Source organism: Penicillium canariense, assembly GCF_028826845.1.
Source record: "Penicillium canariense strain IBT 26290 chromosome Unknown utg000002l_segment0_segment0, whole genome shotgun sequence".
Classification (NCBI taxonomy): Eukaryota; Fungi; Ascomycota; class Eurotiomycetes; order Eurotiales; family Aspergillaceae; genus Penicillium; species Penicillium canariense.
This window is the reverse complement of record NW_026622729.1, coordinates 730,840-745,973: the sequence shown is the minus strand read 5'-3', so window position 1 is coordinate 745,973 and position 15,134 is coordinate 730,840. Positions and strand designations below refer to the sequence as shown.

General features: G+C 56.6%; 6 protein-coding genes across 6 annotated transcripts; 3 read left to right on the top strand and 3 right to left on the bottom strand.

Annotated features, from left to right (window-relative positions):
- Window positions 1-667: 667 nt before the first annotated feature.
- Window positions 668-1,939, bottom strand: N7482_003469 (uncharacterized protein; the record flags this gene model as incomplete). Its single annotated transcript, XM_056685594.1, has 3 exons — window positions 668-942; window positions 1,106-1,326; window positions 1,452-1,939. 3 exons carry the CDS (start codon window positions 1,937-1,939, stop codon window positions 668-670), a joined length of 984 nt encoding a protein of 327 aa, XP_056544336.1.
- Window positions 1,940-2,310: 371 nt separating this feature from the next.
- On the bottom strand, window positions 2,311-3,465 carry N7482_003468 (class I SAM-dependent methyltransferase; the record flags this gene model as incomplete). The annotated part of the gene is made up of 1 exon (XM_056685593.1): window positions 2,311-3,465. The coding sequence occupies one exon, from the start codon at window positions 3,463-3,465 to the stop codon at window positions 2,311-2,313; it is 1,155 nt and encodes a 384-aa protein (XP_056544335.1).
- Window positions 3,466-3,926: 461 nt separating this feature from the next.
- N7482_003467 (NAD(P)/FAD-dependent oxidoreductase) lies at window positions 3,927-5,513 on the top strand (the record flags this gene model as incomplete). The annotated part of the gene is made up of 3 exons (XM_056685592.1): window positions 3,927-3,975; window positions 4,096-5,092; window positions 5,213-5,513. 3 exons carry the CDS (start codon window positions 3,927-3,929, stop codon window positions 5,511-5,513), a joined length of 1,347 nt encoding a protein of 448 aa, XP_056544334.1.
- A 729-nt stretch (window positions 5,514-6,242) lies between these two features.
- N7482_003466 (TBP family protein) lies at window positions 6,243-7,278 on the bottom strand (the record flags this gene model as incomplete). Its single annotated transcript, XM_056685591.1, has 4 exons — window positions 6,243-6,259; window positions 6,338-6,752; window positions 6,839-6,926; window positions 7,016-7,278. 4 exons carry the CDS (start codon window positions 7,276-7,278, stop codon window positions 6,243-6,245), a joined length of 783 nt encoding a protein of 260 aa, XP_056544333.1.
- Window positions 7,279-9,852: 2,574 nt separating this feature from the next.
- N7482_003465 (electron-transferring-flavoprotein dehydrogenase) lies at window positions 9,853-11,922 on the top strand (the record flags this gene model as incomplete). The annotated part of the gene is made up of 3 exons (XM_056685590.1): window positions 9,853-10,138; window positions 10,222-11,740; window positions 11,823-11,922. 3 exons carry the CDS (start codon window positions 9,853-9,855, stop codon window positions 11,920-11,922), a joined length of 1,905 nt encoding a protein of 634 aa, XP_056544332.1.
- A 797-nt stretch (window positions 11,923-12,719) lies between these two features.
- Window positions 12,720-14,593, top strand: N7482_003464 (uncharacterized protein; the record flags this gene model as incomplete). The annotated part of the gene is made up of 6 exons (XM_056685589.1): window positions 12,720-12,771; window positions 12,983-13,111; window positions 13,282-13,442; window positions 13,871-13,944; window positions 14,033-14,129; window positions 14,210-14,593. The coding sequence occupies 6 exons, from the start codon at window positions 12,720-12,722 to the stop codon at window positions 14,591-14,593; spliced, it is 897 nt and encodes a 298-aa protein (XP_056544331.1).
- Between the last annotated feature and the right edge of the window lie 541 nt (window positions 14,594-15,134).

The window sequence follows — 15,134 nt, the reverse complement described above, 5'->3', positions numbered from 1 at the left end:
GAGCCCAACCCAGTTTTCCTCCCGAGGCCTCCGAACGAAAACACCGGGTCCCAAAGAACATCTCTAGCGCGCCCCCCGTTTAGCTTGGTGGACAAGCGACCAGACGCCCACCCGGTGGATCCCCAACCGGAATCGACAGAAGGTCCTCCGTACATCAGTACCGGCTGGACTTCCATACAACCTTCCATACGATAGTGTACCTCCCGTCCCGTCCGGACGGTATCGAACATGGCGCTAGTAAAGGGAGGCCTGCAGTAGCGCCTCGGGGAAGGGGGGACCAGCCTCGCCACCCGATGATGCACTCGGAAGAGCTCAGCTACTGTTGGTGCATCTCCAGTTCGCCTCTTGGGTCTTGGGTCTTGGGCCTTGGGTCTTGGAGATGGGCTACCCCCTGCGACCGTTCGCATGTTCTATACTGTCTCCCGGTCGCACGGGACATGCAGCGCCTCGCGCAAGGCCGGTACACGATTTCCCCCCCTTAAAAAGGTACTTAAAAGTGATGATGACACAGGAGAGGGGGAAATCCCGTTCCTTTGTCTCGGGATCCATCCGGCGACGTCGATATGATGCCAGACGCCCCGACACCTCCCCTCCCCCGGATATCCCGTACCGCGACTGAGGTCCCAAGCCAGTCTCCACCACGCTGATATACATCTGAGATGATGCCTCACTCCATCTCTCCGATGGCGTAGCTGTGGTACATCATAGGCTCAAGTCCACCTCGTTCATGGGAGACATCCAGCTTGGCACAAGTCCAGCAAGGGCGCGGGAAGCAGCATTGCAGCGCCTGCACGTCTGCCCACTCGGGATACTGGACGGGGAGATCATTCCATGAAGGCCAATCCCTTCCATAGAAAGACCCCAGCCACTGTGCCTCGCCCTGATCTGATTTGGCGTGGCCGTTTTCATGACATCGTCCACTGTTGGGGGCGGACGGCTGCCCTAGTAGCTCAGGTCGACCTTCTCCAACCATGGAAAGCGCCTTGGTCATCGCCTATTGTGTGACTGCGTCGGGAGGTGATTTATCTGATCGTGGGTGCTTTCCCTGGAGTCATCCTGTATATGCGTAGACGGTGATCGCATGTCATTCGCATCCAGTACCTACATCCTCCTGCAGGTATACTATTTCTCCGCATCTCCGGCACTTGATGCGCGGATGTCGCCTCCAGCCCGTCAGCCTGCACGATCCATGCCAGGCACCCAGACTCCTCCAAGTCCAAGGCACCCCGCACCGTAGACGGTACGGACGTTCTTTTGGAGGTGTGGCCAGAGCCCGATATGACGGCGAGATCGGCGCCGCGGGGTCCAATCTCGTCTACTCCATACCTGCAGCCGTCCGTAGATGTTTCATGGGAGGACTAACCCCCCCCCCAGTACGTCGTCGCGTCGCATATCATCCTGCAGCTGGGGTTTATCTGTAACACTCGCCTCCATCAAATGTTGGTGCGTACATCCGACGAGTAATCCGGCCCGTCCTTGCATGGCCTGTCTCGACGCAGCGACCCCGCGTCGCATTTCTCAGAAAATCCAGCGGGCGCGGGTTCCACCAAGCCCGGTCCAAGACATTCGAGTACCCCTGCAGAGATCTGCGACCTGCATATTGCGATCGATCCAGATTGGAAGGCATATGCATCCGCACGGCGCCGTTGTTTACATCGCGGATAGACTGGACCGAATGACGACCGCACGGGTCGTTGCGACGTCTGTTGGATTCAGCCGAGCTGGTCCTGTTCTTGGTCCGCCATGCCTTGTTTGCTGGACCATGTATGGATACAGGAGACCGGGGCAAGGCGGTCGGTCGGCTCGGATAACCGAGTGCCAATCTAGTACTCGGTACATTCAGACTGATGATAGTTCGGAGCGCGGTTGGAACGGCCTCGTTCGTACAGTCCTCGTGTGGATGTGCGACTTGGCCTCCTTCGTGTACAGGAGAGTGCATTTGGGACCAGACTTGGGAGGGCGCTTGTCTCTGCCAGTGCATTCCACTGGATGGTTGCAGAGGCTGCCTGGGAACCCTGCAACTCGTCCGCCTGCGACGTGTTGCGTGGAGGGTGAGACTGGATTGGAAGTCGGACAAGACAGCCAGCCCGGGAAAAAAATCAAAGCCAACAGCGTCTTGTGAGAGGCATATGTTGCTTTGTCAAAACTCGCATGGACAAAGAAAAAAAGGCCATGAGAAGAGGTTGTGCTAACCGTCTCTGCGGTAGATACAGTATTACCATAGCAATATTCTTACAGCGCCCCCAGTAGATATATACTGACCAATACAACTCATCAACGGTGATGCTCATCACAGCACCCCAACACCACCTACACACCCTCTCCAGCCTTCTCAACCCGATCCTGCCTCGGCCTTAGAACATACCTCCATGTGGTCCCAAAATGCCACCGTTTCTCCTCCACAATCTCCAACCCACTCTCCCTCACAATGGCCCCAATATCCCGATTCCACCAACACCCATGCCGGTCCGCATGCGCCGGCGCCAGGTTATCCAGAATGCGATTCACCCAGTCATAGTACGACCGCCCATGCTCCAGGAGTAAGATGCGACCCCGAGTCGGCTCCGTAATTGAGCCCAGATGCGTCAGCGTAGCCACAGGGTCCGGCATCGAGCATAGGCCCATGGTCTGCACGATAGTATCGTAGTACCGGTCCTTCCCAACCTCCGCATCCGCGTCCTGCCCAGGACCCAAAACCGCAGCCTTCACAACGGACACGCTCGCCGCATCCTGCGCGCGGAACACTACCCTCTGAAAGCCGGGCCTCAGCCGCCGAAACTTCTCCTCTGCGATGGCCACCATCTGTGGACTCAAATCCACAAATGCCAGCGTTCGACACCCCCTCACCGTAGCCCTCCCCTCAGCATCCACGCCCCGCCGCTCGCCCAGCTCGTAGTACTCCAGATTGCGACCCGTCCCACAGCTCACCTCGAGCACGTCTCCGCGCGCCAGACGGACCAGGTCCGCGCGCTTGGCGCCCAGGCGCATGGCTTTCTCCGACAGTTCCACCTCAGCGTCGAAGGTGGGCGCGGTAGTGTTGTAGCGGTCCGAAACGTCGGTTGGAATGCTCAGGGATTGAGCTTTGGAAACCTCGCGTGTGTACGACGCATAGAGGTAGCCCGTGTACGTGCTGATGGTGAGGGCCGTGATGCCCAAGAAGGTGAGAACGCGCGGAGAGATGCCATGGTAGGTTTGCTTGTGGCGGGCGTCTCGCTCGGCGCGGATGCGCTCTTGGAAGCGCTCGAGTTCTGATTTGGGGGGTGCGCGCTTTTGTGATGGCGTGGATTTAGTGCTGGGGTGGGTGTTAGCGGATGGGTTGATTCTGGGGTTGACAGGTGGGTTGGGAGGGAGAGGATGGACAGACATGGGTTGTGTTGGTCGCGGCGCTTTCCTTTTGATGCCTCTGGAGGAGATGGTGGGCCTTGTGGCCCGCAGGGAGGCACCACCTATTCGGGGCGCATTCATTGCAACTGTGGTCCGTGGAGAGCTACCGGGAACCCTTGTCTCGGATGGATTACGTTCGAGAGACGAAACTTGATCTAGACCAGGGTGAAGTTGTCGGTGATCCCCTCTAGATATCAGGGCCAGGGCAGCACGTTGCCAGATGCGCGGCTGAAAACTTCGAAGGCACCCGCGAAAACGAGGGGGAGATGGGAGATGGCTGAGCAGAGATACGATTCTCAGTGTGCTCTCGCGCCCTTGTACATTATTTTCGGTCGTGAATATGGGAAACCCGGTGAATGCGCTCCGCGATTTTGTCGGCAGGTCAAAATGGAGAAACATTCGGCTGCGGAAGCCGACTCTCGAAACCGGGGCCAGTCCGTTATCGGGCTATCAAATCCCACTTGCGCCGAATTGCATTCTCCCACCCCGCCTACGCCTTCCCTCCCCTCTTCGACCAGTACATAGATCTATAGTTCCTCATCATGGCGCTGCCGCCGAAGATTCTAATTGTCGGAGGAGGTGTCTTCGGCCGTAAGTCAAATACCGCACCTCCCGCAGTGGCACACGGCATCTGGTGCCACCCAACACCAGACCAAATACATACACCAACCCCTAAAACAGGCCACAACGCCCGCTAACACGGTCCCACAGTATCTACGGCTCTCTCCCTCCGCGAGCGCCATCCGGCCTCGCAGATCACACTGGTGGAATCAGCGTCCGCAATCCCCAACCCACACGGCTCTTCCGTAGACACATCGCGCATCGTGCGCGCCGACTACGCCAGCGCCGCATACAGCCGGCTCGCCAACGCAGCCGTCCAGCGCTGGCGCTCGACCTCCTGGGGCGCGGACGGCCGGTACACGCAGAACGGCCTGCTGCTGGTGTACCCCAGCGACAGCCCGAGCGCGCAGGCATACGCGCGCAAGAGCTACGCCAACGTACGGGCCATTGAGGGCGAGAATGTCGTTTTCCTGCCCAGCCAGAAGGATGTACTTCGCGTTGTGCCGCCGTATGGCGAGGAGTTGGATGTTGCGGGGGGATACGTGAATTGGGGGTCTGGTTGGAGCGATGCCGCGGCGGGTGTGCGGTTTGCCAAGGGCTTACTGGATGCGGAGGGGAAGACTGTGTTCAGGACAGGTGAGGTTGAGAGGGTGCTGTTTGAGGAGGGGGCCAGCAGCCCTCACGCAAAACCGAAGGCTACCGGGGTGGCGCTGGTGGGCGGGGAGACGATCGAGGCGGACCTGGTGGTGCTGGCAACGGGGGCGTGGACGGGCAAGCTGGTGGATTTGCGGGGCAAGGCCGTGGCGACGGGCCAGGCGATTGCGTATATCAAGATTAGCGACGCCGAGCAGAAGGAGCTGGAGAATCTGCCGACTATCCTGAACTTTGCCACAGGTATTTTCATGATTCCGCCGCGCGGCAACCTGCTCAAGATCGCCCGCCATGCGTATGGGTATCGCAATCCGACGACGGTGCCTGTGCCGGGGGTGAGCCCGTCAGGCCAGACGATGCAGGTTAGTCTGCCTGAGACGGGCGTGCCGGTTCCGTTGGAGGGCGAGGAGGCTTTCCGCGACGCGCTGAGACAGCTGCTGCCGCGGTTTGTCAACCGGCCGTTTGCTGAGACGCGGATCTGCTGGTACATGGATACGTAAGTTCTCTCCTCTTGTCTCAAGCGGGGTGAGTTTCAGTTTTGTTCTGGGCCCGCGAGAAGGGTGGACGCATCCATCATTCATCTGATCCAACAAATGCCAACTCACATGCCGTCTAGTCCCACGGGCGACTTCCTCGTCTCCTACCACCCCGAATACGAGGGCCTCTTCCTTGCGACGGGCGGAAGTGGACATGCCTACAAGTTCTTCCCTGTCATTGGAGACAAGGTGGTTGATGCGATGGAGGGCACGTTGGAACCCGAGTTCCGGGATCTGTGGACGTGGAATGAGATTGTGGCGCAGAAGACGGACACAGATGATCTGTTCGATGGTGATGGCAGTCGGACTGGCGCAAGGAACGCGATCTTGAAAGATGAGTTGGCCCGAACGAAGAAGGCTGCGAGGAAGGGTGTTCTGTAGATTGATTTCGGTTGTATTGGGGATTCTTTGCAACTACCATCGCGCATAGCGTATATATCGCGGATACCGCCAAGTCGATCAAACCGCCAAAACAGAAATAAACTGTGAACCTAACGCACCCCGACAAACAGCGAGTTGAGTCCGACTACAAGAGCACATTCAAACATCTACCACAAAGGAACACAATTCTTGTTAGAACAATTTCCATTTTTTTTAAGTAACAGAAGCGCTGCGGCGGAATAAAGAATCAAAGCCGCTGGAAATCTCGCAGCCATCCGCCGGTATAAGCAACGACGGAATCTAAAGCCTCTCACCATTTTTTTGGGCCCGCGACAAGTCACCCCATCGCGAGTATGTCCAAAGCACGATAAAAAAGAAACAAAAAGGGATTAAGAGGCAGCCATTCGACCAGCGCACAGAACCGCCTCCACTGCGGTGTGCAGCAATCTAATTGTAAAAGGGAGTCGAAATGATGAAAACAAACTAGGGATCATCCCAAATCGCTAAAACGCCCAACAATGCTTGCATGAAAAATCGTGAGGGGAGCACAACCCCGAGGGAAGTAGCGAGGGCGAGGCACCAGTGCGCGAAACAGACGGTGCCCGTGCTGTTTGCGGTTTGCGACTGGACCGTCGTGTAAAAGGGGGACGTAGAAAAGGGCAAAAATTGTTAATACATAAAGTGTGAATGTGATGAGCAGTGATGATCTTCCTGGGAGAAGCAAGCTCGTTAAACCTTGCGGAAGTCTGATGACAGGGAGTTAGTGACCCAAGCACATAAGAAGCGGAAATTCCCCGAACAGAGGCTCAGCAGGGATTACTTACCAGAGAGCACAGGATAGATCAACTCGAAAGCGGAGTAGATCTCCTCACGCACTTTGGCACCAGTCAAGACAATCTTGCCGCTAACGAAGATCAAGAGCACAATCTTGGGCTTCATCATACGGTAGATGAGACCCGGGAACAGTTCAGGCTCGTAGGAGCTGAAGTTGTGGTGACGAGAGGCCAGACCCTCCAGACGGATAGGGAACTTGATATCGCAGGAGCCCACAATGTTCTGGATCTTGAAGTCCGTGAACTTGGCGTTGAAACCCAGCTTCTGGATGATACGCGCATACTTTCGGGACGCCAGCTTCGAGTCATCCTCAGACTTGGCACCGGTGACGACCATCTTGCCCGAGGCAAAGATCAGTGCGGTGGTCTTGGGCTCTCGGATACGCATGATGACGGCGGCGAAACGCTATTTGCAGAGAAGAAAAAAAGACCAGTTCAGCCACACTGTACCCTGAATGCATGGAACAATCTCAGGGAAGGTGTGGAATATACCTTTGGATTGTACTCGGCATTGCGTGCATGCAGTGCGATGGTCTTCAGGTCGAGACGGCAGTCCAGGTTGACCGTGGCCACGATGTTCCTTTAGAGGAGAGAACGCTTTGTTCAGCCTATGGTTTCTTTGCGACACAAAGAGACACAAGAGGGCCCCAAAGAAAGAGTTATACTCACTGCAAAGTGGGCACAATGCCACTGCTATTCTGGGTGGCTCCAGGCGTCGCAGCCGGAGTCGCGGGCGTCACCCCGTTGCCGTTGACGGCATTTCCTCCAGCCGGCTGTTGACCATTGGTCTGCTGACCATTCATCGCCTGAGCCTCTTTCTCCGAGGAGGGCGGGGTGAGATCACCGGCGCCGCCCGGGAAGGAGAGCGAGGAAGGCGAGGTGAAGGCTCGAGCCTGCTGCGCGTTCGACGGGTGGGTCGTGAGCGAGTCCATGATGACCAGATTCTTCGCGGTGCCAGAGGACCGGGAGAGGAAGTGGTGACGAAAGGGAAGGATTCACAACTGCAGCGCAGGGGAAAAGCGATGATTAGCACAGGTGTGGCGAAGTGAGAGATGTTGGAAGTGTCGGAGGTGAACAGAGACGGACTGGAGAAGGCGGTGGAGTGGGGCAGATGGCACGAGAAGAGAAAGGGACCAGGCTTTACCAAAACTGGTGGGAGATGGACAAGTGAATGTATCCCCCTACTAGACAGCTGTTGCGCGATCGAGATGTGAGGTGAATGCAACACAGAGTTCACGATCAGAAGCACAAATCAGGAAAAGCACACTCAAGTGTTTTCCGGGTGGAGATCGCCGAGATGATTATGACAGACGCGGAGGGAAGAAAGACAACTTTTTTTGCGAGTTTTTTCTTTTCTTTTTTGGTCCTCTCTGCTTTTTTGGATTGGGATTGTCTATCTGCGAAGCGATCTGAATGAGAGTGGCGGAGCAAGACCCTGGGAGGAGCAGGAGACAAGCTTCCGGATTAGGTAAGCCCAAGTAGAACCAGGTTGATCTTCAACCAGGTATACTGCTTTTTTTTTGTGACCCCTTTTTTTCGTTCCGAAGAATCAGAAAAAAAAGAGGAGCTTCCCGAGGAATGAGATCAATCTATCCTTTTTGAGCGAGCTCAAGAAAAGGAGAATCCCAAGATTAGTTGAGGAGGGGGAGGGGGGGAAGCGTATGTAGTTCCAACGGATGCCAAGACCGAGACAGGAATCCCAAAGGGCGCGCGGGCGTGGGAGGTTGGGCCTTTATATAGTGCTGACTCACTGCCCGCGTCAGGGGAGGCTGGGCCCGCTGGTGGCGGCAAAAGCAGCGAGACTCGCTCGCCCTTCACCCATGGCTGCTCGGCCACTAACTTCCACTACTCTCCCACCCGACTCCACTCAAGGCCCGCTAGCGGCTCTGAGAGTGGCAGATCAAGCCAATCATTGCCAGCGGGTGCTATTGAGGCTTATGATTTGTCTCTTCTGGCCCCACTATCCCTTATCCTCCCCTATGAATGGCCAGCTCGCCCTTGCTTTTCATCATCTTTTATCCTCCCCGGCGCCTTGGGTGCAGCCAGTGGGCGTCCAGTCCGCGGGCCTCCTGCAGCTGATAGTCGCACCCATCTCATCCTGCCCACCACGGCCCAATCAACACCGTTACCGCTCCGTGGCTGCTCCCTGGGCGACGCGCTACCCCCTCGCCGCTTTAGCGGATGGCAACTGAACAAAAATTGTTCGGCACGCCCGTCTTTCTTCCCTTTTCTCCCCCCCTCCACCAGCCCGAGGAGGCGTTTGCGAAGCGCAAACAAGACACATCCCAGTCGTCCCTGTTCTTCCTGTGCTGGCCATTCGCATCCGATGACTCACGCCGACAGGAAATCAACCTCCCCAATAATTGGCTCGCCCTGTTTCCCAGCTCCCGCAAGTTGGGCTTCTGGCCGACTTGGAATTCCAGGTGATGAGGACAGGTGGCCGTTTGGGAGAGGATTTTGGGTTGGACTGGCCGGTCGACTGGTCGACGCGTGGATCTGATCCACCAACCGCCAAGCCTTTTGGACGAATCTCACTCCAGGCATGCGACTGAAGATCGCTGCTGCTCTCCCCCAGGCTGTCACTTTTCAGACTCGCTTTGTTCTCGTAGGGTACGCTGCGCTATCCGAGTTAGGGTTGTCAGCCGCAGGACACATCGTGGTGTACATGATGTATTGGTACAGTACATGATTTTTTGGCATATTTACTGTACCGTAAAGAGCGCGGTATGCTGAATACCATCCCCGGGCACTGCCGTCGCAACATTCCTGCTCGTCCCCGGTAATCAAATTGAATTCGTTAATACTCCGTACATACCGACGACACAGTGCACATCGCAAATCAGGGAACGGTGTGATAGGCTGCCAAGCTTGGGGATGTGGTACTCCATCTAGAAGATGGAGGCAGATATGTCCGGAGTGGTTTAGTTGGCGCTGGGACTACTGTGACTCTCGCACATCCAAGGAGAAATTTTCGATGATGTCAAGATGGACTCATCGGCAGCATGTGATACACGTGATCAAGAGCTTTTCTGTTACATCCGCTACCCCGTATTCCCCCCAAATTGAATATATTGATCTGTTTCATAGAGAAGAAAACACTGTAGACAGCCAGCTATCGATTTCGTCGATCTGTAGTCTCATGGCCGGCTCGAGCGGAGCCAGCGTGAATCTCCGAAGAACACCGCAGCTCGGTGAACCAGAAAGGCGCCAACGGTGGCCCCCATGATTCCCATCATCGGTCCTCTCATTGGCCACGGGCGGACCCCGAGCCTCGGGTAGGGAGGCAGTTTTCGGCGTTTTCAGCGCAAAAAGTTCGGCTGCGCTCCCCCGGCTGCCGCTCGGCTATTCAAGGCCCCAGGTCTACTCGACATAACCTCCTCTGCCGAAACATCCCTTATTGTACAACTGTGATCGCCTGGCCATGCCCATTGTCGGTCGGTAGCTACGCCACTGTCCCGCAAACGCCTCCTCCTCTCCTCTCCTGGACGCGCTGATACGCACTTTCGATGGCGTCAAAAGGCGCCATGCTGCCTCTGCTGAGGCGTGAGATGCGCTCCTCCCGATTCGCACGGGCAAGCCCCGCGTTCGTTGCTCCTCTCCGCTCTCCTGCAACTCCCTTCTCGACTTCCGGCAGACGGTTAGCTCGCCGCACCGCATCCTTCTTCCCACCCACCCAAACCCGCGCCTTTTCGCAATCAGTAACACGGCGGTTGACCGATGAGAATGGAGACTTTGACCCCCGTTCAATCGAGCGAGAGTCCGACGAGGTGGACGTCTGCATTGTAGGAGGCGGTATGTGTTTGCAATGCCCAGACATGCCGTTTGTCTCTGCCTGCTCCCTCGATATCCTGCTAACTGAGCTTCCATCAATCTAGGCCCCGCTGGCCTCGCCGCCGCCATTCGGTTGAAACAGCTTGCGAATGAGGCGGGCAATGAAGATTTCCGGGTGATTCTGCTGGAGAAGGCCGGCGAGCTGGGTGCTCATATCGTTTCCGGCAACGTCCTCCAACCGACCGCATTGAACGAGCTTCTCCCCGACTGGCTGTCAGAAGACAACCCCTCCCGCTTCGAGGGGGCCACTCCGGCCAAGGGCGATAAGATGCGCTTCCTCACCAAGAACTCCTCATTCCCTCTCCCCACCCCACCACAGATGAACAACCACGGCAATTACATTATCAGCTTGAACGAGTTGTGCAAGTGGCTGGGTGAGCGTGCAGAGGAGTTGGGCGTGGAAGTATACCCCGGGTTTGCGGCCAGCGAGATGGTCTATACCACGGACGGCTCGGTCAAGGGTGTTGCGACCAACGACCTTGGGCTGGGCCGCGACGGCCAGCCGAAGGATACCTTCGAGCGCGGCATGGAGTTCCATGCCCGCGTCACACTTCTCGCGGAAGGCTGCCACGGCAGTTTGACCAAGCAGGTGATGAAGAAGTACGATTTGCGCCGGGACAGCCAGCCTCAAACATATGGTCTGGGCATCAAGGAAATCTGGGAGATCCAGCCCGAGAAGTTCCAGTCGGGCGAGATCACCCACTCAATGGGATACCCGCTGCCCAAGGATACGTATGGTGGTGCATGGATGTACCACTTCGGCGACAACATGGTCAGTATCGGTCTGGTAGTAGGACTGGACTATCCGAACCCGTGGCTTTCGCCGTACCAGGAGTTCCAGAAGCTGAAGCAGCACCCCATGTTCCGGGACGTGCTGGAGGGCGGCAAGTGTATCTCCTACGGCGCGCGTGCCTTGAACGAGGGTGGCTTCCAGTCGATCCCCAAGTGCGCGTTCCCCGGTGGTGCTCTGATTGGCGACACGGCTGGATTCCTGAACGTCCCCAAGATCAAGGGTACTCACACTGCGATGAAGTCGGGCATGATGGCCGCCGAGGCCACATTCTCGGCCCTGCAAAGCGAAAACGAGGGCACGGTGTTCCTGTTCGACTATGAGAAGGCTCTGCGGGAATCCTCCATCTGGAAGGAGCTGTACGAGGTGCGCAACATTCGCCCCTCGTTCAACACGTTCCTCGGCTTTTGGGGCGGCCTGCTCTACTCCGGATTGGAATCTATGATCCTTCGCGGTCGTGTGCCCTGGACCCTGAGCCACCATGGCACAGATGCGGCGGCTACCAAGCCTGCTTCACAGTACCAGAAGATCGACTACCCCAAGCCCGACGGCGAGATCACCTTCGACGTCCTGACCAGTGTGAGCCGCACGGGGACCAACCACGAGGAGGACCAGCCGGTGCACCTGCAGGTGAAGGACTGGGAGAAGCACAAGGACCTGGCCTGGCCTGTGTATAAGGGCGTGGAGAACCGGTTCTGCCCGGCGGGTGTGTACGAGTACGTCGAGGACTCCACCAAGCAGCACGGTGTCCGGTTCCAGATCAACGCGCAAAAGTAAGTCTCGCTTCCTTGAGGAGTGTATTCGACGTGTGTGCATGACGGGTTGAGGATGATGCTGACTGCGGACTGTTTCTAGCTGTATTCATTGCAAGACCTGTGATATTAAGGTGCCTACGCAGGACATCAACTGGCAGACCCCTCAGGGTGGTGAGGGTCCCAAGTACATCATGACATGAGCGCGCTTTGTGGTGGGCTGGGACTGGCGTTGTACTGTAGGTTTTGACAATGGATTGATTACCCGTCTGTATTGTATATATCCGTGAATACCAAAAAGACAGAGCGTTGTTTGTTTTTCCCACTTTTTCGAGGTGTTCCATTGAATGTAAGGACAAAAGTACGAGGTGCTGCATGGTCGTGGCAAAAAGGGGCCCCATGGGGGAGCGGGCAGAACCGTGGAATGAGGGTGGAGGTCCACGCGGCGGATCTACTACATGGCTCCTGGGCAGAACCGCACCCCCTATTGTCTGAACGAGCCTCAACGCCGGCTATCGGGTCATTTTTTGAACCAGCTTCCAGCACCCAACGTCCAATATCTCATATTCACCTATCGAGCAGGGCTGAGACTGGCAGTGTGAAACAGCACTCTCGGTGGGGACCACGTGGATCGCAGAAAAAGTGAGGCGGCCAGAGTTTCCAATCGTAGCGCCCACCGCCATCTCTGCCTTCTCTTTCTCTTCCTTCCCCCCCTCCTCTCCTCTTTTCTCCTGCCCGCCTGCACTTCTTGCGTCCCTCTTCTTTCCTCTTCTGCCGTGCAAAGCGTGTGTGCCCGAATTTCAACCCAACTAGCCCAACCCCTCCTACCCTCGCGACTGTGCGCGGAATTGGAGCACCGTCACCGTCCCTGATTCGACCTGCTACACCGTCTTCCGGTCGCCGGTTTCTCTTTGGCCACTGTTCCTTGTTGCATTGTCTTTTCTGCCCTTTCAGGATCACCCCCCATCCGGAGTGGCCTGACAGCCCACCCCGAACCGCCATGACGGAGGTTTCATCCACTCGACTCTATCTCGGGAACCTTCCCCGCAATGGTATGCTGGCAACCACCCTTTTCAGTCTCTCCTTCGGCATCTCTGGTCCCTGGATTTCTTTGTCCCCGCTCAAAGGCGCCCGCGGCCCACTTTCCTCGGAATATTTTGAGCCGCATGGAAACAACAGCTCCGGTCCCCGGGGAACTCGACCACTGATGTTTTTCTTCTCTTGACCCGCGGCTGACAGCCTCTGTGATCCAATGATTTGCAGTGACCAAACAAGATATCGAAGAACACTTCAGCACCCATGGCTCCGGCAAGATCACGGAGATCAAGCTGATGAACGGCTTCGGCTTCATCGAATATGAGGATGCCATGGATGCTCGGGACGTTGTGCCCGGTAGGTCCACTATATCCCCTCTACTAGCAGCCCTCCCTCCGTTTTGGGAGGGAACCGGTCTAAGCTTTGCTCTGCTAACTTTCCGGTCCTCTCGGTTTAGCTTTCCGTATGTGATCACATCGCGACCTGGATCACTAAGACTTGACTTCTCACCAACCACCCTGCTACAGATGGCTGTGACTTCAAAGGCGAGCGACTGACAGTGCAGTTTGCTCGTGGTCCTCGGCGCAAGGAGAACTTCCCTGGTCCCCCAGACCGCCCGGCTGTTCCTCGCCCCCGTCGTACCATGTTCCGGATGCAGATTTCCGGTCTCCCAGAAACTAGTTGGCAGGTTAGCAGCCCAAACCCATTCATTCCCTGGATGCGCTGGACCCCCATTGCCTTGCCTGGATATCCCCTCTTCCTACCTGAACCTTGCCATGCTGTGCCTTGCAGTCTGTCATCCGTGCTGCTGCTGGGGTATCGGCCTTGACTCCTGGAACCTCGGACCCTTTGCACTTGTCGGTCCGGGTGATATGGACGAGGCCCCATCCTGGTGTGCTTCAATTCTGCTGGACCTCCAAAATGACCGAACAGTTGAAGCGTGGCCTTCGTTGGATTCCGGCGAAGAATCCGTTTCAACGAGGCCATGATGGATTCCAAAGCCCGCTTTGACTGGACGTAGACCACCATCCTTTTTCCTGCCCAACTCTTCTTTATGGACTTTGCCGGACACTCTTGCTCTTCTTCCTGGACCTGGACTCACCATACCTTCTTTAGGACTTGAAAGACTTTGCTCGCCAGTCAGGACTGGACGTGGTCTACTCCGAGACCGGCCGTGAACAAGGAAGAGGGTGGGTCCTCCATCTATATCCCGAGCCACTTATCCCCAGGCTCTCTCTCTACCTCTCCATTTCCTCTCCCATTAACACGGAACACAAGGTTTGTTGAATTCGAAACCGCCAACGACCTCAAGACCGCCGTGGAAAAGCTGGACCAGCGCGAATTCAAAGGCTCGCGCGTGACTTGCGTCGCGGATGTAAGGACCCAGCCTTTACCCCGGACATAACAAACCCTCGTAGTCTCAAAAGGAACCACCCTGTCTCATCTTTTTTTCAGATCCAAAGCTTTGAAGACCGTCCCGTCCGTGATCCCTACCGGTCCCGCTCCCCACGCCGGCCCTACCCTCCCATGGATGAATACGACCGAAGATTCCCCGCCCCCCGTGGATACAGTCCTCGGGACCACTACCGTGAACGGTCACCCGTGCCCATGCGCGGGGGTTACTATGACCGCGATGGCTATGGCCGCCGAACCCCGCCACGCCCCCGGATGGAGGACTACCCTCCTCCCCGTCGTCCATACGAGGATCCCTATGATGCCCGGCCTCCGCCCCCGCCGCGCCACTACGATGACCCATATCTAGCGGCGCGGCCGTACGGCCGGCCCCGCTCCCCGCCGCGAGGTGACTACGTCGCATACGAGCGTCCACGCTACTGGTAGATGGCCGTCTTGTCGTTTTTGTCGTTTGCTCTCATGCTCGTTTGCCCTCAGCCCTAGCGCTTTTGGATGGATTCTGCAGGTTCTTTTCTTCCTCTACTACCCAGCCAAATACCCATTCCGTCTCGTATCATGTGCTTTCCGATGGGACCGCGCGTTTTTTATCTGCCGAGGTTTTTCGCATGTTCTCTCCTGGCCAGGGCCGTCCATCCTCCGGAATATATCCAGCAGCTCGCTATGCAGACGTCCCGGCATGCCCGGCATAGGGCCCAGGCCATAGCGTGCAATGTACCAACGAAGGAATCCGGCTGATGGAAATCTCCCCTTAGCCGACTAATGTATCTGCAACTACAATACCCTGATTTTCGATCCCGGTCGCCGGGTGCTTTGCTTTGCTTTGCTTTCCTTGCCTTTATTTCCTTCCGCCGAATTTTACTTGTGTGTACACATAGCGCAGGTTTCGGGGACAAAGGACGGAGCGGTGATTATGTTTGATTTATGCTTATCGACTTCTGCGCTCTCCATTGTCGACGACAGTGCTTTT